A 23412-nucleotide genomic window follows, 5' to 3' on the forward strand; every position below is an offset into this window, starting at 1 on the left:
AAAAAATAAATTTACTTTCTTTAAGGGAACTCGAGCACCGCCTCGCTCAACTGGGGCTCCATCTTTTTTTCCCCAGTATTCAACCGAAAATATCGGGTCTACGGAATCTACGGTCTCAAAACCATCTCCTATACACTACGCATACCTTCACAAACTTGCTTTTGCAGGGGGAGGTAAATTCTCAAGAATTTTTATTTATTTATTTTTGGGTTTTACTTCCAATCATTTTTACCATCCCATCTACCCACAAAGAGATCCTGTCTTTGAAAAAAAAGGTTGGAACTTGAAAGAAATAGAGAGCGAGAGAATAAAAACATCAAAGAAGAGATTCCACCTTCTGTGTATTTGCCATTTACTTCTTAGCTTCATGGTAAAGGTATTGTCTCTGGATGCTTTTTTTGGTTTATGCTATCGTACGTACTAGTCTTAGTGCTTTGAGATCCTTTTAAATTTGCCTTGTTTGTGCATATCCGAACATATTTGAATCTGTTTTTTTTTTCAAAAAGAAGAAAATACAACGGGTTTTATGTTTGTTTTTGACACGAATGATTATTATTATTTCTTAGCGTAATGGGTATTATAATCATGTTTTTTTTCCCTTCATTTTCAATAACTAAATGGAGTATATGTATTTGTTTATTTGGGGTTTTGTTTTTTGTTTTACTTTTAGATTTCATTTTATTGGTCGGATGACTTGTTTATTTGGTTTGTGGGATTTCCAGGCATTCACGGAAGGTGGTGTTTTGACTTTTAAAGCCTAAAGAGAGAGAACATTTTTTCTATTAAAAAAATTCTTTTTTGATAGATTGAGAAAAGAAAAAAAAGGGGTATTTCAGCCTGAATAGATTAGATGGTTTTCAAGTGATTATCTTTTTCTTGTTTTTTTTTCAAAAAAAAAAAAAAAAAATGGAAAAGAGATCTAGGCTTGACAGAGTCTTATTCTTGATTGTTCTTCTTCTAGGATTTGATTGGTTTCTTGATTTTCAATGAAACCAAGTTTGATGTTTTAGCGGTCAATTGTTGATGAGCTTGAAGAATCTTTAGTTTCAGAGTAATTATTTCAGGAACAATCTCTTGATTGCGTCCCTTCTTCAAAGGAGGAAATCATACAAGGGAAGATAAAAAGGGGAAGCTTTTGGTTTAAGATTTTGCAGTGTTTAAAGTTTGTAAGTATTTGGAGTGAAATACAAAGATCATAAGAAATGTCAGGAGAGGCAAATTCATGGATTAGGAGAACCAAGTTTTCTCACACTGTTTGTCATAGGTTGGACTCATCTGGATTGGGTTCTTTTCCTTTGAATCTACAATCGGACAGGAAGCAAGAGCTGATCTTAGGATCCAAGCCGAGGTCAACTCTGTCTTCCCCTAATCCCAAACCAATTCGCAATGATCCCCAGATTCAGCCAAATCGGATCATGAACAAGCAAAGATCTTTATCCCCTGTCCCTCAGACTGTTCTGTCGGATACGTTCAAGGAAGCAAGGTCCGAGAGTAAGAGATTCTCAACCCCACACCCTCGAAGGAAAGAATCCGGCAAGCGACGGCTCGAAAAGTTCTTCCACAAAGAATCCCATGACAAGAAAGGGTCCAGTTCACCTGCACCATCAAATTCAAGCCCCCTTAGGCACTTGGGGTCCTTGAAGGTTTCAGATGGGACAAAGGGCAGGAAGGAATCTGCTTGGACCAAGTATTTTGACCATGCTGGTGTAAGGGTTAATGCTGTAGAAGCAGCTGATGAGCACACTGTTGATCTTTCCCAGCTATTTCTGGGGCTTAGATTCGCACACGGTGCGCATAGCCGTCTTTATCATGGCATATATAAGGAGGAAGCTGTTGCAGTTAAGATTATTAGGGTACCTGATGACGACAATGGAGACTTGGCCGATAGATTAGAGAAACAGTTCAATAGAGAGGTTAATCTTTTATCTAGACTGCACCATCAGAATGTTATAAAGGTAAAATTGCTTTTCCATATGTATCTTGTTGAGGTGATTTTTTTAATGGCATAATGTGTTACGATTCTCACTTTTACTCTTGATATGTTAACCAGTTTATAGCAGCATGTAGAAAGCCGCCTGTTTATTGTGTTATAACAGAATATTTATCAGAGGGTTCATTAAGGGCATACTTGCACAAGCTTGATGACAAGTCTCTTCCATTGAAGAAGTTACTTGTTATTGCTCTCGAAATCGCCTGTGGAATGGAATACATTCATTCTCAAGGAGTCATTCATCGCGATCTTAAACCAGAGAACATCCTAATTGATCAGGAATTCCACATGAAAATTGCTGATTTTGGTATAGCATGTGAGGAGGCGTATTGTGATCTACTGGCTGATGATCCTGGGACTTATCGTTGGATGGCACCAGAGATGATAAAAAAGAAATCATATGGAAGGAAGGTGGACGTGTATAGCTTCGGACTGATCTTGTGGGAAATGATTGCGGGAACGATCCCATATGAGGATATGAATCCCATGCAAGCTGCTTTTGCAGTTGTGAACAAGGTCTGTACCTAAATATCATCATTCTAGTCTAGTTAATATCTATGCATGATATGACTGTCCTCAGTTCGTTCAGGCCTTTGCTTATGAAAATTTTCCTTGAGAATGAACTTCCACACCCACTGTTGACATTTTTTAAATGGTATTTCATCTCCTTGATCATCTAATCAACTGAAGATTGGATTCTTGGTGCGCATAATATGGTATTAGACTGCATCTAAAATCATTACAGTTGAATTTTAGACTGCATTCGGAATATAGTATAAACTGAAGATTACAATCATATCAATATGCGGCTAATCTAAACACCATTGGGAGACAACAATAAATACTTAATATGAAGGCAGCGTCACAGTTTTCCAATCTTTGACTGTACATTGTTTGGATGACATTTGGGAAGTTGGGTACATGGCTATTAGCAGAGATAATTCTACTTGAATTTTTACTTGCATTACATGGGCGAACTGAAATATAATTGTGGCGTCTTTTTTAATGTGTTGACTTGGGAAGGTTTTATTTGATTATATCTGTAATTCTGATATCAGAAGTGTTTTTTCCTAGAATTTGAGACCTGTCATCCCCAAAGACTGTCCGCCCTCCATGCGAGCTTTAATCGAGCAATGTTGGTCATTAAACCCGGAGAAGAGGCCGGAGTTTTGGCAGATAGTGAAGGTGTTGGAGCAATTTGAGTCGTCGCTCAATCGTGATGGCACCCTGAATTTGGTAGCGAACCCAAGTTGCCAGGATCATAAGAAACGGCTGCTTCATTGGATTCAGAAGCTTGGTCCTGCACACAACCCTCACTTATATGTCTATGCTCCACCTATGCTTAAACCCAAGTTCTCATGAATATTTATTTGGACCTGGCTCTTCTAGTGCCATCAGGTCGTTTGTAATTAAAAGCTTCGTTTTCCAAGCCGGTGCTTCTTTATTTGTACCCCCCCCCCATATGTCACATTCTTGTGGGAGTGAATGAAATAGATTTGTAGGCGATGACATGCATCAAGTTGGGTTAGATTCATTGTCTTTCGTTATTTTATACGGTTTCTGAGATAGGCATAACCCTTTAGTCGGAGATAGTCGTTCAAGCACGATTGAATTCATGGTATTAATTAAATTAAGATATTATTTTAGGTAGATAGTATCTTATAAAATCATTAAAAGTTACTAGCTGTTTTATGATTGTCATAGTTAGTGTTAATCAAACTAAGATAACATTGTATAAAAAGTATATTGAAACACATTATTATAAAATATTTATCCATATAACATATATAAATGTTTATTGATATAATTATCAACTACCTTGTAGTAATATCTTCACCGAACAGTCAATTTTATTTACTGGAAAAGTGAACAGGGAAAAGTAAAAAAGCAAAACAAATTCTTTGAATTAGGCGGCCATGTCCCAATCTTGTGTAGGTACAATGTAACAGACGTGGTCTACATCAATTATTAAGCGGTTTGTAAGTAGACGGCTGGTTGTCCTATTCCCTGCCAAATATCAAATATCAGTGTCAATCAATGTCTTTTATTTTGACTCGTTCTTGTTGGCGGTTTTTATAACTAAAACTGTAAAAAAAAAAAATCAGTGAAGCCCATCTATCTGTGCTAGTTTGGGCCTATTTTAATACATTTTAATAAGTTACATTATTGATTACTTTTAAATTTTAAATTTTGTTTTTGATCATGAAATTAGATAAAAGAAATTGAATTAAACTTTTGAATTGTTTTTTTTATTATTAACTTTAAATCATAACGGTCAGCGTAGTTCTTATGCTTTTTTTATAAAATTATAAACGAATGTGGATGTGGTCATTAGTTGTATATCCTCGATCATCGATACTAACAAGGTTAACTAGACATAATTAAAATATGTTATTAGAATAGTTATTAGTTAAAGAAGATCATCAAAATTCTGCTTTTTTCCCTCACGTCAGGTCAGTTTTAGGCAGAAGCTAACACTATTCGAGTGCTTAAGGATAATCAGGGTAATAAAATTGACACCTTTGACTCTATTGCTGCTGAGTTAGTTCATTTCAGTTTTTTTTTTCAATTCTCTTGGTGTTGTTGATGAGGAAGTGGAGTTGTTCTCTGATGAAATATCGAAGGAAATCTTTGGAGTGCAATTGTCTGCTGCTATGCAGAATTCTCTGATTGCTCCTATCCCTTGGAATGAAATTAAGGCTGTAATGTTTGTTATGTATGGGAATAAAGCCCTAGGTCCGGACGGTTATTCTGCAAAGTTTTTTCAAGTCTCTTTGGAGATTGTGGGTGAGGATTTCCTTAAAGCTGTGCAATATTTTTTCCAGAATAGCTACCTTCTTGATTCTTTTAATTCGACCATTTTCACTTTGGTGCCTAAAGTTCATGCTACTGATTTTTTTGCCTATCTTGTGTTGTAGTACTGTGTAAAAGTGCATCACCAAGATTATGGCTAATAGATTGAAGCAGTTGTTCCCTTGTTTAATTCTCCCTAACCAGAGCGCTTTCTTAACTGGTAGGAATTTAGTGGAGAATGTTCTTTTAGCTCAAGAAATTGTGAATGGTTACGGAAAGAAATGTTTTACGTCCAGGCGTGCATTGAAGATTAGCTTAAGGAAAGCATTTGATTCGATCACTTGAAATTTTATTTTCCAGGTCCTTGGGGTGTTGGGTTTCCCAGAACAGTTTATGGGATGGATTTCTGCATGTATTACTAGATCTAAATTCTCGGTGAGTTTGAATGAGGGTTGGTGGGATATTTTTCTGGTGTAAAGGGCGTTAGACAAGGGGATCCAATTTCCCCTTATCCCTTATTTGTTCATTTTGGTTATGAATGTTCTTTCTGGTTTGTTGAACCTGACAGGGAAGTATAGAGTTTTTGGCTATCATCCTAAATATAGAAGGACTGGTTTAACTCATAAATGCCTTGCTGATGATCTATTGGTATTTATCAAAGGGAATATCTCGTCTGTCATGGCAGTTCAGAGAGTTTTAGGAGTATTTCATAAAATGTCATGGTTGCAAATAAATATTTCTAAGAGTGAATTATTTTGCTCTGGATGGGGGAAGCGGATGTGCAATGATTTGCTGAGATATATACCTAGGTTCAGAATCGGTTTCTTTCCAATGAGATATTTGGGGTTCCCCTTGTTACTAGGAATTTGTCTTACATTGATGGCGAGGGATTGGTGGGAAGAATTGTGAAGCAGGTTAGTTGTTGGTCTGCTAAATGCCTTTCTTTTACTGGTAGATTACAGCTCATTCAGGCAGTGTTTTTTTAGTATACAAAACTTTTGGAGTAAGATCATTTTGCTGCCTTCAAAGGTCATAAAACATACTAAAGTTTGTGTTGCGTTTCTCTGGAAGGGTATAGATGGTTCTGCTCGCGGAGCTAGAGTCAGTTGGGAGAAGATTTGCCATCCTAAGTGTGAAGGGGTGCTTAGGGTAAAGGCCATTATAGTTTGGAACAAAGCTTGTGTGATGAAGTGTTTGTGTTCAATCTTATCTCAGTATGGTTCTATTTGTGTTGCTTGGGTGAGAAATTATTTGTTGAAAGGATGTTCTATTTGGGGGTTCCAAGTCGAGGCTAATCATAGTTGGGCTTGGAGGAAATTACTTAAACTTGAGATTATTTGGCCCTTGTTGATAATCAGCAGGAGAGGTATAAGGCAAGGAGGGTCTAGGAGTTGTTTGGGCACAAGCAAGACAAGGTGCTTGGTTCGTGGTTGTTTGGGTAAGATTGGTCATTCCTCGAACCTCCTTTATCACATGGTTGGTGGTGCAAGATAGGCTGCCAACGAAGAATAGAATGGTAAGTTGGGGTTGTCAAGTCGACCCTCAATGCTTGTTATGTTGGGATGGTTTGGAGACACGTGATAATTTATTTGTGGAGTGTTGTTATTCTGGACAAGTGTGGGAATTGATTCTACAGGCTTGTGGCTCTTCCTTTACTCACAATTATTGGAGGGATTTGACTGAATGGCTGCATAAGTTTGGCAAGGGGAAGTCTTTGTTAACTACTATCATTCGTATGGCTTTAAATGTTTTTAATTACTACATTTAACAAGAAAGGAATAATAAGCAACATGACAAGAGTGTACGTCAGTGTCCTGCCATTTTTTCGCATATAAGGAATGATACTTGATTAAAGCTTGAAGGACATAGTGGATTGTTTTTTTTTGTTAGGGATGGCAAAAAAAAATTTGAATTCGACGGGGAAAATTGAAAATCGAATTTAATGGGTCAGGTTCGGGGATGATAAATGGGGACGGGAACGGGGACGGTGAAAACCCGTTTATGTTAAACGGGGATGGGGACGGGGACGGGTTTGGTAATCCCCGCCCCGATTACGCGGCTCGATACCCGACTCGATAAATATTAAAAATAATTATTTATATATATATAATATTAATAACATATTTTAAATTAACCTTTAAATATTTTTTATTATTTTTTTCATCCCATACTGCCCCACTTTAAAACATCGTCCCCGCTTAAATTTCTAAAATTTACCTCAATTTTTGCTGTCTCATAATATTTTTTTTCTTCTTTTAATCGTAAAAATAGTGTTTACACTTCTTGTTTGCAATTTTAATATTTTTTAATAGACAAACATTGTCTAGTTAAATGTGAAAAGTCTGGTTGGTTTGGTGGTATTGTGCCACTTCCAACGAACGTGTACTTACTGCAGGGTCCTCGTTCAGTACACTATTACACACCTGAAGCACACCACTAGCATTGGCAAGCTGGAAATTATGTCCAGCAGAATTTTAAATCAATGCAACTTGCATATTATCTTCGTCTCTTCGACAGCAACCCTCATTTTCACCTCGCATTCCAATAACCTCATACAAGCTGTCTCCATTACACAAGCTTTAACGTTCATCTGACAAAGCGAAGCATGTGAATTAGCCATATTAAAATCAGCCTCGGGACCTATATCAACATCACGTTCTTCCCTAGAAAATGAAACAACAACTGCTCTCTAGTATTAAATTCGAAAATTCTTAAAAAATTCGGTTAATTCAAAAAATTAACCGAATTAACCAAAATTTATTCGGTTAAATTAATATTTTTGAAAAAAAATTTGGTTCGATTAACGGTTAAAGAAAAAAAAATCGGTTAATTCGGTTAATGGTAGTTCGGTCGGTTCGGCCACCGAATTAACCGAATGAACAACCCTACTGATACCCATTTAAATAAACGTTTATGCTAAACGGGGATACCTGTTTCCCCGCGATTTTCTCCGATTACCCGATGGGGATTCCCGTTTAAATCCACGCGGTTTTTAAACGGGAACATATACTAATTTTTTAAACGAGAACGGGGATGAAGAGACCAATACCCGGCCCGAACCCGACCCGTTGCCATCCCTATTTTTTACTGACTGCATGTGGCTTATTGTTTGAGTTGATTGTGGGGTTTTTCTTGGGCGGTGGTTGTGGGGGTTATATATTATTTTTAGTGTCGGTTCTTTTGGATGAGCAAAACAAATTTATCAAAAAAGAAGTCGAAAAAGCGTAACAATATTCATGAAATGAAATCCAAAGGTGTGGTATGGAATGTTGTAGTTACAAGGAGACCACCATCACCTTGGATGGGACGGGCTTTCACAAATACGACGACTACTTGGTCTGTTGCGAAGGTGAAGAGCTGAGGTGACTATAAATAGTACATTTATGATCTTTTAAAATAAAGAATATTATTGTTGGTGGTTGAGTTTGTGGTATAATAATAAAAGACTATCTAAAATAATATAAATAAACACCATTAATTTATGGATTTCGAAAGAAAGGGAGAGGAATTTAAGGAGAAAATGCATCAGAAGTGTTTGGTGGTTTAAAGTGGTAAGAGCTTCAAAAAAAATTCAAAATAGGATGAAGTCTTGCTTTTTAAGATGATTGTAAATAATATGCTTAATTCTCAAATAATTGTCCAAACTATCTCTTTTGAGCCAAATAAGTGTCTACTATTTTTGCCCATCCAGGTGTCTAACTTTATCCTTTTAGATGTTTAGGTCGTCAACATCATTGGTTTTTTCCGTTAAGTGACACGTGTCAACACCTGGTAATTTTAAAAATTTATATAAAATTTTTAAAAATATATATATTTAAAAAAAAGAAAAACATAAATTTTGAAATAACCCCCTAAACTTTGAAAACTTTCATTTCAACCCCTAAACCCACGTCAGTCACCACCCTTTACCGTAAAGAAGCCACAAATCAACATTTTAAATCTCACGAACCTTAGGATGAAAATCGTAATCCCACGTGATTTCGACGGTGAATCGGCTACAACTACGATGGCATATAACTAGGATGATGTCAAGGACTACATCGGCGATGGCGGTGATGGCCGGAGAAGGCGTCGGCACGGATTAAGGTTAGGATTTAGTATTTTAGGATTGTTTTGTAATATAAGAAAAGTTAATATTTTTTTTATAAACATAATAATATTTTTAATATTTTCTATAAAAAATAAATTTCAAAATTACTACGTGACACTTAACGGAAAAAACTAACGATGTTAAGCCCTTAAAAATATAATATTTGTAACATTAAGTAACAGAATGAATAAAAAACCTGTAGACACTCATTTGAAAAGAAAAGGAAAAGCATAGTTTTGGCATTAAGCCTAAATAATAATTCCAAATTTGTGGAATAAGAATGTGTATGTTGGGATTGAGGACCACAAAACTAAAGGTAAGTGACGTGGTCCATTTTACTCCCTACACTACACGGACAGGTCGTCACCATTCTAGTGCTACACAAGGATAAACAATATTAGATTTATTGTCGGCTTGAGATGAGAATGATCAAGGCAAAATCCTCCAACAACAAAACCTCAGCTTTTGAATTCAATACCATTTACCCTTACTGTTTATGGCATTACTCATGCTTAACATTCTCATTTTATCCTCAACTAAAGCTCATTTATGGTTTAAAGTGAGAAATCATTTTATATAAATACTATAAAATTTAATTTATACAATCTTATATATTTTAATATTAAATTTAAAAATTCTTAACTCTAACATCTATTTTTTTCATCTTAAATCAAAATTATTAAGTCTTGAATAAGATAAATAATATTAAAATAGATAAAATTAAGTAAAAAATATATATATAAAAACCAACCAGTTAAAAATTATTTTGATTGGCATGTGCTGTAAAATCTTTAAAGCCCCAAAGTTTAAAGCCAAAATTGAAACAGCAGCTTTTGTAAATTAAAATGGTCAATGTGACAGTCCACTCAACCCCACCATTTTGTTCATATCAGAGAAGCTTTTTTTTTTTTTAATTATCATGATATATATTTTCCTTTTCATTGGCATTCAGTTTCTGCTAGAACACAACAAAGAGATCAGTAAACATCAACTATTTGTCTGTTAGCTGCTTTTTAAGTATTTGTTTCCCAAAGAGAGTATTGATTCAATAATATCCATGGAGAACAACCCTAATGATTCCTCAAGACAAGATAGAAAACTCATCGAGAGAAACAGGAGAACTCACATGAAAGCTCTCTGTTCCGAGCTCCATTCTCTCTTACCCCATCACAAACCTAGGGTTTTTCTCTGTTCATGCAATTTATTTATTTCTTTCTTTAATATCTGTTAAATATTCTCTGATTAATTTCTTTATTTATTTTTTTTGCATTGCACGATGTATGAAATGTTCAATTTTTCACAGGAGCCAACAACACTGCCAGACCAGCTTCAAGAAGCTGCAAAGTATATAAAAAAGTTGCAGACAAAATTGGAGAGAATGAAGGAAAAGAGATACAGCTTAATGGGAGTTAAAAGGTGGAAGAATACAGCAAGCGGCAGGAGTAATGAACCGAAATCTCCTGAAATCCAAATTCATGAAATGGGTTCATCGTTGGTGATCGGGTTAACAACCGACACCGACAGTAGTCGATTCATTTTCAATCACACAATTCGTATTCTTCATGAAGAGGGAGCCGAGATTGCTAATGCCAGTTTCTCTGTCGTTGACGATGCTGCTTTCCATACCATACATCTTACGGTAGCCATTTTAATTGCTCTCACTTTCATCGGTAACATTAAATTTGAGGGAATGTTCTAATATATTTGGGAAACTGTGTAGATTGGGCATGAATCGGCACCAGATTATGAGGCTGCGGCCAGGATATCAGAGAGACTGAACAAGTTTGTCGATGATGCTGATGCATGAGAGCTGGTGTGTAAACAATCTGAATTACCCTATTCTGATAGATCATGTAGGTGCCATTGCCACGTAATTAATGCTGCTTCATGCTAGTGTTATTGCCTATAATGTTCCAAGTTTCTATTTGAAACAAGTATACTGCACATTATAACCTAGTTAAACTAAGGATTAAAACATTAGTAAGTACTTTATATGTTTTTGCTTTTGCTTGGACATATATTGTTGATCTTTCACTCGTTCTATATTTTTTTATGTATTTTCATTAGACATTAAATGTTCTTTCTCTCGAGTCTTTTAGGAAGTTATATAATACTTAAAGGTTTAATTAGTGAAATATTGTTCTTAATTTTTTTTAGGGAAATGATGATTATGATAAATTATTTAGAAAGATAGGTTGAATGTATAATAATTAGTAAAGTTGTATGGAGTTGTGGACGACTTTGCTCTCATATTTTTTTTCACAATTTCGATATATATATATATATATATATATATAAGAAAATAGAGATACATGAATTAAAATTAGAAATTTTAGATATTGTGAGTTTAAAAAATTAATAATATTGTAAAATTTTAAAAAGATAGTTTAAATTAGTGCACAAAGTTATGAAATTTCAAAGTTCTATATTATACTTATAGTTAAAACACTGAATTTTAATTCCCTTAAACTTCTTGTTAACTTAACGAAGCAATTTCTTGAAGAAAAAAATATTTTAGTTCATGCATTTTTATGTTCGTATAATTTGATCCTTAAATAGTAAAAAACAAATATTACAATCGTTGACAATTGACGATAACTTTTCAGATTATTATACATCTACCTCAAACTCATAAATAAATTACAAACAATATTATTTCTAAAAATCAACAAAAATATTTCACAAATTTAGTCTACAATAAATTATTGATCCTATATAGGCTATCATTTCATGTCCCATGCTTTAGTGTGATGTTGAAAATGGTCCATCATATGGAACTATGGAAGTATGTACCATCTGCACCCAGCCAGTTTCTGAGATTTTAATGGTTTGGGTCGAATATAAAATTAAGTCCCTAATAACAAGTATTACCAAAGATGAATCAAAGAATATTAAGTGAAAAATAATTTTAAAATGTCACAGCATCGCTGTTAATTTTTAACGATGATAACAAAAAAAAACAAAATACAACATTAAATATGAATTTAAAAAAATAATTGGATAGTCAAAACAAAATAAAATAAAGAGTACCTAAATAAATAATTATTCTTTTTAATTATATATAATTTTATAATTTTAGTCCTGAAAAGTGAGAGCCCTAGACGAGTGTCCCTTTTTCCGATGCTCAGAGACGGATCCACCTGCATATCCATCATTTGGGCTACCATGCAGTCTATTGCCCTATTTTTCGCCCGTGAAACCCAAGATTAATATTCATGTTTCTTTGTTTTAAAGACCTTATTTGATGTTGATGTATTGGGGCTGAGACATATGGTTCAAATAAAGGGGTCCATATGCATAAGAAAGAAAGAAAGAAAGAACAAATTTACGTATGGCTCCTTGATTGATTACAAATTCATTTTTTATAATGGTAAATTTTGATATATGTATCGTTTATATTTAGGATTATTAACAAAATAATAATAAAATTTTGTATTCAATGCGTCAGTAGTATGAGTAAAATATAAAAGAAAAAGAATCTATCAAAAAAATATAGTGATAATTTTAATATAAAATGAAATTATTTTTATGTTAAGATAAAAAGTATGAGATTACTAAAAAAAAGAAGAAAATGGATATTTTTTGGAACCACGTACTTTATTACATACGAAAAGTTGTCATGAATGACATAATTTTATTTTCCTATGGTTCCCTCCTCGTCGAAAAGTAATGTCAGTTTAGACATTAAGCTCTCCCCATATGTCCACTCCAAATAACCTGATTTTTCTCTTAATTTCAATTTTGAACATGCTCTGAGGCTCTTCATCGTCTTGCCGATGCCTTTCTATAAATGACTCATCATTTGCTTTAAGACCTTTCTCCATTGAAAATGTGGCCAACTAAAAAACACATGATTCCCGAGTTGTTCATACGCATGAAATGTGCCTAGAAATGTCCACTTTTTTCTCAGACTATCTATAACGTCAATGGAGAACAATTGACCTTCTTCGAAATCGAAAAAGGCCGAAACAGCAACAAATGGGAACAAAATCATGTGTCGGTCCACTTCCATTTGAGTTAATCGCCTAGCGAACCTAGCCCTTTGTTGTCCATTTTCCATGTTTGGGAACTGATGTAAATCTTAATGTGTAACTTCAAGTTGATATGTGAGGATATTGTGAAAATAACACTTATCAAAGTTGTTTATATATTTAACCAAAAAATATGTCTTTTTAATGAATAAATAGATACTACTTGAATGAAAAGGCATACAATTTGAATAGTCGAAGGCTTCCCTAACCGATGAACAAACATTACTTTTCGTCATTATTCTTTAATATTGTTCCTTCATAGAACCATGTAACACAGGCTCCACAAAACAGCCTTTCACAAAAGGATCCTACGTATAATATTATACGATTTTTTTGTCCATACGTTTTGAATAATATAAATAATCAATTTAAACAATAAAACCAATATGAAAAGAATACGACAATTTTATGCATTTATATGTATTGATAATGGTCCAAATTTCTTCAGTGGCAGTTCGATGAGATCAAGCCACTGTTCGCGTCCCAGAAAAAAGTCGAAGTTTTGTTTTGTTTGGTAAAATTAAGTTGCGCATGTACCCCTTGCAGTTTTCGTTTTTTCACGTCAAGTCCCTACGATTTTCTTTTGCTTGGAATTTAATACCTTATGCATTTAGATCAAGTTATAGGTTTTATTATATACTCATTTTTCTTCCGCTAATATCCATTCCATAAAGAGCCTTCCACTAAACCCGTGGAGGCTATTCCAACACATACTTCTCCAAATAAAACCCGCGCAAATAGCGTATTAAAAGCCCAAATCCCAAGCTAATGGCCTCAAGATAAATGATGGTTTCAGATGAAGATTATTAATAAAGATTCAGATAAGTTTTCAACTTATCTTAATCAATCGATACGTGTTAATATCAACGGTATATAAAGAATATGGGAAACTTAAGCGGAGAACAATCATTTCATGTTCCCATCTCTGTGTGTGTTTCTACGCTCTACTTCGAAAACATCCGCATTGATTGAATAAGGATTGTAATAATTTGGGGTCTAAATATGTCTTGTCCCTCTCAAATCGTGCATTATTGGGGGTCAAAACAATATGGCTTATGGGTAATAAAATCCCCAGTCCCACCAAGACAATCATGAATCCAAAAATGACCTCCTTTTCCTCCATTGGGTTTTCTTTTTTCTTGTGGTACCCTCCGTTGATCATTCATCCATGTCGGGACTAGAAAGATTCAAACCAGCATGAAGTCTTTGATAAATTGATTTTAGATCGTCTTTAACATGGGTTATGATGATTTTAAACTACATGAAAGTGGTAAATACTTTTTTTCGGTTCTTCAATTAATCAATCCCTGTCGAACTTCATATAGAGCCTTCAAGACTTCCATTATAAAGGAGGAAAAAGCCGAATTCTATCATTCCGGAAGCCCAACACAGCAACAGCTAGGCCTCCTATCAGACATGAAATGGACTTCATGAATCATTCTGCATACATTATAATTTATAAGTCGTAATGCTGGCCGAAATATTTCCAGCAACTCAACCTGAAGAAGCCCATATTTAGAAAAACTATCAACAACACCCATTTGGGATTAAGCAAGTCAAGTGAGTATTCGATCAAATTAAGCTAAGTTAAATTTAAGGATTAACTACACGGATGATCACTTATGTTTATATTTTATTCATTTTTTGTCACTGATTTCAAAATACATAAGATATGGTCACTTTCGTTTTTATTTAATTAAGATATGATCACTTTGTTTTTGTTTTTTAAGATGTGATCACCATAGGTTAACTAGCATTAATATTTGGTATAATCACGCTTTTGGTTCTATATTTACATATTCTCTCAATGTAGTCGTACTTTTAATAAATTAAAATAAATTTTCCTCCAATCAAATTATGTCCGTGTTCATTGGTATCACGTGTCGTGTCATATGTAACCATTGAAGACTAACTTTTTTTAATTTAACAAAGCAAAGCATTAAATATATTGAATTAAAATAACTAAAATAAATTTTAGTCCCCAACCGAATGGTGACAATGGCATTTCTCCAGTGACACATGACATCATTCGATTCGAGAATTAAATTATTTTTAATTTATTAAAAGTATGAATAAATTAAGAGAATATGTAAATAAGAACTAAATATGTAATTACACCAAAATATCACGTCACTTAATCTTTAACTGGTAACTACAATTAACATGTGGTGATCATATTTTTTAATAAAATAAAAATAACTAAATCTTATATATTTTGAAATAGTGATAAAAAAATAGAGAAACACAATATAATTATCATACGCGTAGTTAACCTTTGAAAATGGTATTTTTTCAAAATCGAATTTTGTTCGAAACGTATAGGGGTACTTATTCTTACCTGGTCCCCGGAAGGAGTTTAAATTAAATTAAGGGTAAACTACTCCAATGGCCACTAATGTTTGGATAATCTTTCGTTTTCATCATTGATGTTTCAAAAATTACAAATAGATCACTAACGTTATCGTTTCTTACAAATTGCTCACTCGTCGTTAACAAGCATGATGAAAAACACATGTGGACTGTTAACAGCTATTAACAGCTTACATGGATGGTAATACATAATAGTCAATGTTATTTATATATTCTTTCAATTTGATCCTAGTTTTTAATAAATTAAATATATTTTTTTTAATTCTTATAAATAATATATTTTTATAAAAATAATTAAATGTTTAAGTCCAACTGCTTTAAAAAGAAATCAAATTTTAAAATTAGTTATAAAACAAATTATAACAAATAGGGTATTTTAAATACCATACTCTTTGTTATATCTTACCATTTTGCTTTCAATAGTAAAATAAAAACAGATGTCATGTAGCCAATCCTTTCCGAAGAACCAGCTTCAATTCACCAACTCAGATACCCATCCAATATCAGGAACTGTTGGTTGAAGACGACCAAGAGAATTTTCCTTGCTCAGCTTCGCATACATTCTTGCCCTTAGTCTCTCCCAGACTCCACTCTCTTCATCGCAGGTTCCTCTTCGAAAGCGTTGCATTCCCGGAAGTCATTTTCCGAGGTTAGACCGAGTAGGTGTACGGGTTGCAGTTGAAGGAGAGTTGCAAAAGTCGGGTGGAAGGTGGAACCACGAGGAGAACCGAATCCCGATCCCATTTGCAGTCCCTGGGAACACACAACTCAGATACCCATCCAATCAGGAACTGTTGGTTGAAGACGACCAAGAGAATTTTCCTTGCTCAGCTTCGCATACATTCTTGCCCTTAAGTCTCTCCCAGACTCCACTCTCTTCATCGCAGGTTCCTCTTCGAAAGCGTTGCATTCCCGGAAGTCATATTTGCCGAGGTTACGAGGAGAACCGAATCCCGATCCCGATCCCATTTGCAGTCCCTGGGAACAAGCACAACTCATTTTGGCCTTACCAAGCTGCAGACTTTATAGAAGCACCAAGTTCATTCACCGAATTAAATGAGCCACTGGGTACGTAGCAGGTGATTCAGAAGATGGGGATAAAGGAGGCGAATCCAAAATGGAAGTTGGTGAAGAACCAAACTCTGACGGTGGTGCATGGGAGAACCAAACATGATCCAAATCACCTAAACCGGATCCATTTCCTATCGGGTTTTGCTGTGGCAACACCAGAAGCTGTTCCGGCGTGTGAGCAAACAACAAACCATTCTTTTACAACTGGTTCCGTCATTGCAAGGCTGAGTACGATAACGAGCAGGGTGGAGCCAACACTCGAAAACGCCGTGAGCGAACTCACAGGAATCGCCTCTTTTACAGTTTCCTTTGCGAAAGTCGGGGCAAGCAGTTCTAGAGTAATGAAATTCCTCAAGTCCCTTCTTTGGGCCTTCTCACCAGGGTAGGCGTACGGACACTCGGTCCAGTCATGTGACCTTCCACGTGCGCACCTCCTCACCTTGAATTCGTACATCCGAAAATGTTGGCATAAAAATACATCGACAGGTAAGTTTGAATCCTCACTCGTCGACTCCGACTCGTTGTCATTTGACAGTAGATAACGGTGGATAGACGTGAGGTAATCGACGGGACAAGGACTATTAAGTGCATTGTTGTAGTTAAAGTTGACTGATGGAAAGCTAGACGAAGGTATTTCGATCGTGCAATTTTAATATTAAAATTAGGATTAAATTGAAAGAATATATACAAACATGGACTATTTGTGTAATTATACCATCCATGTAAGCCTGTTAACGGCTGTTAACAGTCCACGTGTGTTTTCCGTCATGCCTGTTAACGGCGAGTAACCAATTTGTAACAAACGATAACGTTAGTGTCTGATTTGTGACTTTTGAAACAGAAGTGGTGAAAATGAAAACATTCTAAACATTAGTGACTATTGGAGAGTTTACCCTTAAATTAATCCCCTTACGCTCATCAGGAAAATCCAATACAGTGATCAGTTGCAATGGGGGGAGTTTTCGAAGTAGGGGCAGTTGCGTTCAATCCCGACGGATGGGGACCGCCTGAATCAACCACCGGCACCCCACTAAGTACCACCACCACACTCCCTCCCCACGTCCCCTTCGCTACTTTCTCCCGCTCCGAATGGCTTGGCCGGATCGCCACTTTACCTGAAATTTACCCTCTTCAAATGCTAACGCATCAAACCGCCCTTCCTCTGGGAAGCCCGGATCAGCCGACTCTCCCTTCGACTTCTCTCTCGACCTCGATGCCTTCCCTCTCGCTAATGACGACGGTTCCGCCTTTCGCTTAGTCGACGCCAAGCCTCCACCTCGTCCTAAGTTTGGCCCTAAGTGGCGTTTCAACCGACACCGACCTCAATTCCCACAACGACGAGATGAAGAAGTGGAGGTCCGCAAAAGAGAGGCTGAGAAGGAGCGAGCGCGCCGCGACCGTCTTTATAATCTCAACCGGTCCAATCAGAACCAGCAACGTCGTGAAGCTGCGATCTTCAAATCCTCCGTTGATATCCAACCGGAATGGAACATGCTCAAACAAATTCCCTTCTCTACATTCTCCAAATTATCCTTTTCCGTCGCCGACCCCGAAGACTTACTTTTCTGCTGTGCTTTAGAGTATTACAATAGGTCCTTTGATCGAATCACCCGTAAGAACGAACGTAGACTGAGAGATTCAAAAACAGAAACTTCTTTAAAGTTACAACTACTGACGATCCGGTCATCCGGAGGTTGGCACCGTTTTTGCGACTGATACGGTGATACGATTTCTGGCAACGTTGATGTGTGCACCCAGGTCAGTTTATTCCTGGGATATTGTTGTTCAAAGCGTTGGGAATAAACTATTTTTCGATAAAAGAGATGGGTCGCAATTAGATTTATTGTCGGTCCACGAAACTTCTCAGGAGCCATTACCCGAAGCTAAAGATGATATTAACTCTGCTTATTCGTTGAGTGTTGAAGCGGCCTTATAAACCAGAATTTTTCACAGCAGGTTTTGGTTGGGATGGAAATAAGGTGACTTTTGATGAGCCGAACCCATTTGCCAGTGAAGGTGATGAGGTGGCTTCCGTAGCTTATAGGTATAGAAGGTGGAAGCTCGACAATGATATGTATTTAGTTGCAAGGTGTGAGGTTTAGAGTGTTGTTGAGATTAACAACAAAACTCTTTCGTTACTTTGAACGCATTGAAGAGTTTGATTCCAAGTATTCTGGTGTTGATTGGAGGCAGAAGCTGGAGACGCAAAGGGGTGCAGTTTTGGCTACTGAGTTGAAGAATAATGCAAATCAGTTGGCAAAATGGACTGCGCTCAAGCGATTTTAGCCAGTGCGGATCTGATGAAATTGGGATATGTTACAAGAGTGCATCCTAGGGATCATTTTAACCATGTCATATTGAGTGTTGTTGGGTATAAACCAAGAGATTTTGCTTCACAATTTAACTTGAATACTTCGAATATGTGGGCTACCATCAAATCTATTGTCGACTTGTGTATGAAGTTAAATGAGGGGAAATATGTAGTTGTTAAGGATCCAGCCAAGCCTCAAGTGAGGATTTATGAGGTTTCGGCAGATGCTTTTGAGAATGATTACGTTGAGGAACCATTGCCCGAAGATGAACAGGTTCAGCCACCAACCGAGGATGCTGAAGGTGTGGAGGCAAATGACACCACAAATAACAATAAAGAGATTGAGGCACAAACTTAATAGCATATGATTCTTTGGGCTGTAATTCCTACTATTTTCAATTGCACTATGTGGTGTGACATGTGAGTATCTTAAAAGTCCATTCACTATGATATCTATACCTATTAATCGCCCATGTTCTTATCTTTCTACTTGCTGTTTTTTTATCCAGTTCTTTGCTAATGTTCTGGCATGCTATTATCTACCCAAGTTTACCATCATATCTATCAAATATTGTTATTTGAATTCTATACAAGCATTTATAGTTTCTTGTTTGTTCTGTTCGTGATAATTATCTGAAGATTATTCTGCGAATCATAAATTGACTCATTTTTCTAAATGATGGAGAGAAGAATGTGATAGCTGTTTAATTTATAGGTCTTTTTTCTTTTCAACTTGGGCCATTTAGTTTATTTCATCTGGGATTGTATGTTTAGACTACTATAATATTGAATCAAAAACACCTCCTGGATCTTGGATACACTACAAGATTAGTTTTGTAGAAAATAAACAGATTTATAGTATTAATGCTTAGTATATTCACTGTCCAATTAACACCGGCTTTTGCTAGATTATATGACTCATAATTAATTGCTATAGATTAACTGACTCGTACCACGTACGGGATCAAACTACCAAAGATAACAAGGCTTGTGATACACTCACTCATTAAAAAAATATATTATCCTTTTTTCAATACTTATATTATACTATGTTGGATTATTATTAGTAAATTAATTATGATTGTAATTATAGTTGATAATACATATATTTTCATTGATATTATAAGGGTAAATTATGTGTTTAGTACATAAATTGTCAGTTTTGGTCTGTTTTAATATATAAACTTTCAATTTCTTCAAAATCATACCTAAAGTTTAGTTTTTTGTTTCATTTTAGTACACCACCATAAAAAACTTTAGTTTTTGTTTCATTTTAGTATCCCGTTCAAAATTTAACGTTAATTTTTTTTTTAAAAAAAATGAAAGTTTAGATACTAAAACGGACCAAAACTGATAGTTTAGGTACTAAACGTGTTAAGTTTTTAATGATGAGGTACTAAAATGAAATGAAAACTAAACGTTAGGTAAGATTTTGAAAAAAATCAAAAGTTTAAGTACTAAAACATATCAAAATTAATAATTTAAGTACTAAATGTGTAGTTTACCCTTATTGTAATTATGAATTTCAAATATATTGACATCATATATTTACAAACTAGTACTCCCTCCTCCGTCCCATAAAAACTCTCTTGTTGACTTTTAAAAAGTCAACATTTTTAAAATTTGACCTTCATTATTTTAATATTTTAAATAATTAAAATTTATAAAATATATATTTGAAAACTAGTTGATTGAATGTTTTTAAAATATATTTGTACATATTTTTATCAATTATAAATTTTAAATAATAATTAGTCAAAATTAAAAAAAAAAGATAAAAAAGTCAATAATGGATAGTTTTTATGGGATAGAGGGGAATATAAATTTAAATGAAAAGAACTATAATAATTTATCATAATTTTATATAAATTAAAAGTAAAAAAGTAAAAACAAAAACAAAAAACAAATGTAAGAACAAGCATAATTTTATACTCATAATTTGTAACTTTATATTGCATAAACCAACTTATCATCAATTAATCTAGTTGTGTAAATGAAGAAAGGAGAAGGTAATATTTATTCGGAAGACTCTCAACCATTTGATAATAAATATTCAAATATTTTATAGTCATCATATCTGAACTCGAAATGTTTAGGAATTTATTTCAATAAGTGAAATATTTAGATTCTATAGACATCATATTTGAATTCGAAAATTTTAAGAATTTATTTTAACAAAAGAAATATTTATTTCATGCCTTTAGTACACATTCCTTACCATGAGTGGGGAGCTTTCCCTATTTGTTTCATGTTTAAAAATCAACTGAAGCTCCACTGAATATGTCCTTGTTTGTCACCTCCTCAGCAGTGGCATTTACTCTATCTAATCAACAGATTTTGGCATGTGGTTTATTGCTTCCTCCATTATTTCTAATCAATCAAAAATTTAGTTATATTGAAAATTTAAGAGTAAAATTATAAAATTTTATAGTGTTTAAAATTGGACTATTAATAATGAAAATAACAACTTTTAAAATTATAAAAATTTAAAAATTTTAAGATGTGTAATTTTCTTGAGTGTTATCTGAGATTATGTTTATTTATATACCTAGATCAATTAGCATAGGATTTTAATGTTTTAAATGAAAATTATTGTTTAACTATTTTTCTTTTAATTAATTAAATAAATTATATTTTGGTACAAATTAATTTTTTAATTATTAAACTTCATTAACAATTGTATGTAATTATACATACATATGTAATTGATGAATATTATGCTGAAATTAGACTAATGTTTACTTGAGATTAAGCATCTTAATTAGAAGCAATATTTGTGGATTTATTTTTAATATATGCAAAATTTTATATATTAAACTAAATTGATTTGTAAAATAGTACATCCATCGTTTCGGTTCTGATTATCTCGATGAAAACTTAAGTTCAATCGAGAAGGGATGAATCTTTTAATTATGTGTCTGGTAATGTTGTCCAAAAGTACTTTTAGTTAAAAAGTTTGTTTTGACCGTAAATGATCCGTTTGGTAATGCTTTCTAAAAGTACTAGTAGCTTAAAAGTCCTTTTGACCGCAAAATCAATGGTAAACAGGTAAAAAATGAAAAATAATATGATGGAAACGGTGGTTTCAAACCAACCGCAAAATGATTTTTAGCTTTTTTATTTTCAACTTTGCAATTGGAAGCAAATTACAATTTTTTCCCTTACTAATACACGGGCTCTATAATACCCCAAATTTGGTTAGTGGTCAAAATGTAAGTTTTAAAAGTCTAGTGGCAAAGTATAAACTTTGTAAAAGTTTAGGAACCAAAAATATAATTTTTAAAATTTTTATATTTTGGACTGTAAATGAATAGTTTATTTCAAAATTTACCTTTTGTGGGAATCAAAATTTTGATTCGGAATTTGTAGTAAAAGTTATAAAGTAGTAAGGTTCGATATGAATTCGAATAATCAGATCGAACCATAATTTCACGAAAATTTGAAAGATGATGGAAAAATGTTAGAAATATTATTTTCATAATTTAGAACAGTGACATTTAATATGGATAAGTGGAATTAAGGTCGATTTTCCATGTTAAGCTAAAATTGTGAAATTAGGAGATTAAATTGCAAGGGCAAAGGTGGAAAGTGGATTTTTATTTGTTCATTTTTTACTTTGGAATATTAAAATGGAAGATATTCCAATGGCAAGTTAAAATTATCATGTTTCATTAAGGGTAGAATGATAATTTCAAATTAATTGAATTTTAAATTCATGTATATTAGATTAAGCCAAGTGTATTATGTTTTAATTAAAGAAAAATAAAAAAAATTCAGATTCTTCCAGCCCCAAAATGTGAACCACCATATCTAGATTTTGATAAATCTTGTGATTGAACCGAGTCAAAAGCGAAGGATCAAACACGTGATTAAAAAAAGATATCGTCATTAAAGGTTCGATAGTGAGGCAAGTAAGATGAATGCATTTTATTTATTTAAATCTACTGATTGAGGATGCTTTGCTATAAGTCAACCTCGTATGATTTTTAAAGAATGTTTTGAATCAAATTATGAAATATTTCCTTAAAATTTAATGAAACAATTTATGTTTTATTTAGGGTATGAACTGCTTAATTTACCAATTTTCGATAAATGATATTTAGATGTGTTATTGACCGGATATATTGGATATATATATTATGATATGATTTTATCGTAAATCTCATTGTATGTTACATGGAGAGTCGTAAGTACAATTGACATGCCATAAGGTGTAGCGATCAGTGTTTAGTGTTATTGACATAGTACATTTATGTACTTCACGTGTGGTACCTATGGTGCAATTGATATGGGAACTTACGAGTGCGGATTACTTGTAATGCCTAAAAAATTGATTAGTGACTAAAATGTAACTTTTAAAAATTTAGTGGTCAAAGTAGAAACTTGAAAAGTTTAAGGATCAAAGATGTAATTTTCCCAAAAGTTTATCTTTAAGAATGAATTCTCTATGGAATTCAAATTTTGATCCGAAATTTGTGTAAAGAGCTATTAAGCGATAAAGCTAGATAAAATATTTGAATAATTGAATCGAATGTAACACCTTCGACCCGTATCCGACCCAAATATGAATCTGAGATGTCACATTGACTTTTCAAAGCTTTGACCATTTGAAAATCTGATTAAAATTTGACTTTTATTTTTATTTGAGTGGTGAAGCCCTCAATAACACTAATAAAAATCAAAAGTTACTATTAAACGAGGAAAACAAATATCTAATATATTTACATAAAGTTTAATTTGTAAAGTTACAAAACAT

The 23412-nt window shown here is 34.0% G+C and overlaps 2 protein-coding genes, 1 long non-coding RNA gene and 2 pseudogenes across 3 annotated transcripts; 4 read left to right on the top strand and 1 right to left on the bottom strand.

The window, feature by feature from the left end:
• Positions 1-262: 262 nt before the first annotated feature.
• Positions 263-767, top strand: LOC120194807. Its single transcript, XR_005523005.1, has 2 exons — positions 263-370; positions 723-767. It is a non-coding gene; the product is annotated as an uncharacterized LOC120194807 (long non-coding RNA).
• An 85-nt stretch (positions 768-852) lies between these two features.
• LOC120194804 (serine/threonine/tyrosine-protein kinase HT1-like) lies at positions 853-3501 on the top strand. Its single transcript, XM_039196998.1, has 3 exons — positions 853-1955; positions 2051-2506; positions 3065-3501. The coding sequence occupies exons 1-3, from the start codon at positions 1203-1205 to the stop codon at positions 3350-3352; spliced, it is 1497 nt and encodes a 498-aa protein (XP_039052929.1). The 5' UTR covers positions 853-1202; the 3' UTR covers positions 3353-3501.
• Positions 3502-9930: 6429 nt separating this feature from the next.
• LOC120194806 (transcription factor bHLH162-like) lies at positions 9931-10718 on the top strand. The gene is made up of 3 exons (XM_039196999.1): positions 9931-10053; positions 10177-10512; positions 10594-10718. Exons 1-3 carry the CDS (start codon positions 9931-9933, stop codon positions 10678-10680), a joined length of 546 nt encoding a protein of 181 aa, XP_039052930.1. The 3' UTR covers positions 10681-10718.
• Positions 10719-15746: 5028 nt separating this feature from the next.
• Positions 15747-17114, bottom strand: LOC120194799 (annotated as a pseudogene).
• Positions 17115-17270: 156 nt separating this feature from the next.
• Positions 17271-19210, top strand: LOC120194803 (annotated as a pseudogene).
• The last annotated feature ends 4202 nt before the right edge of the window (positions 19211-23412 follow it).

The sequence above is a fragment of the Hibiscus syriacus genome, unplaced genomic scaffold, assembly GCF_006381635.1.
Source record: "Hibiscus syriacus cultivar Baekdansim isolate YM2019G1 unplaced genomic scaffold, ASM638163v2 tig00117001_pilon, whole genome shotgun sequence".
In the NCBI taxonomy this organism is placed as follows: Eukaryota; Viridiplantae; Streptophyta; class Magnoliopsida; order Malvales; family Malvaceae; genus Hibiscus; species Hibiscus syriacus.

Excerpts from the sequence above, each read along its gene's own strand:
- LOC120194806 (XM_039196999.1), top strand. The coding sequence starts at position 9,931 with ATGGAGAACAACCCTAATGATTCCTCAAGACAAGATAGAAAACTCATC. Across the intron at positions 10,054-10,176 it reads TACCCCATCACAAACCTAGG|GAGCCAACAACACTGCCAGA; the intron begins GTTTTTCTCTGT and ends AATTTTTCACAG. Across the intron at positions 10,513-10,593 it reads TCCATACCATACATCTTACG|ATTGGGCATGAATCGGCACC; the intron begins GTAGCCATTTTA and ends GAAACTGTGTAG.
- LOC120194804 (XM_039196998.1), top strand. The coding sequence starts at position 1,203 with ATGTCAGGAGAGGCAAATTCATGGATTAGGAGAACCAAGTTTTCTCAC. Across the intron at positions 1,956-2,050 it reads ACCATCAGAATGTTATAAAG|TTTATAGCAGCATGTAGAAA; the intron begins GTAAAATTGCTT and ends TATGTTAACCAG. Across the intron at positions 2,507-3,064 it reads CTTTTGCAGTTGTGAACAAG|AATTTGAGACCTGTCATCCC; the intron begins GTCTGTACCTAA and ends GTTTTTTCCTAG.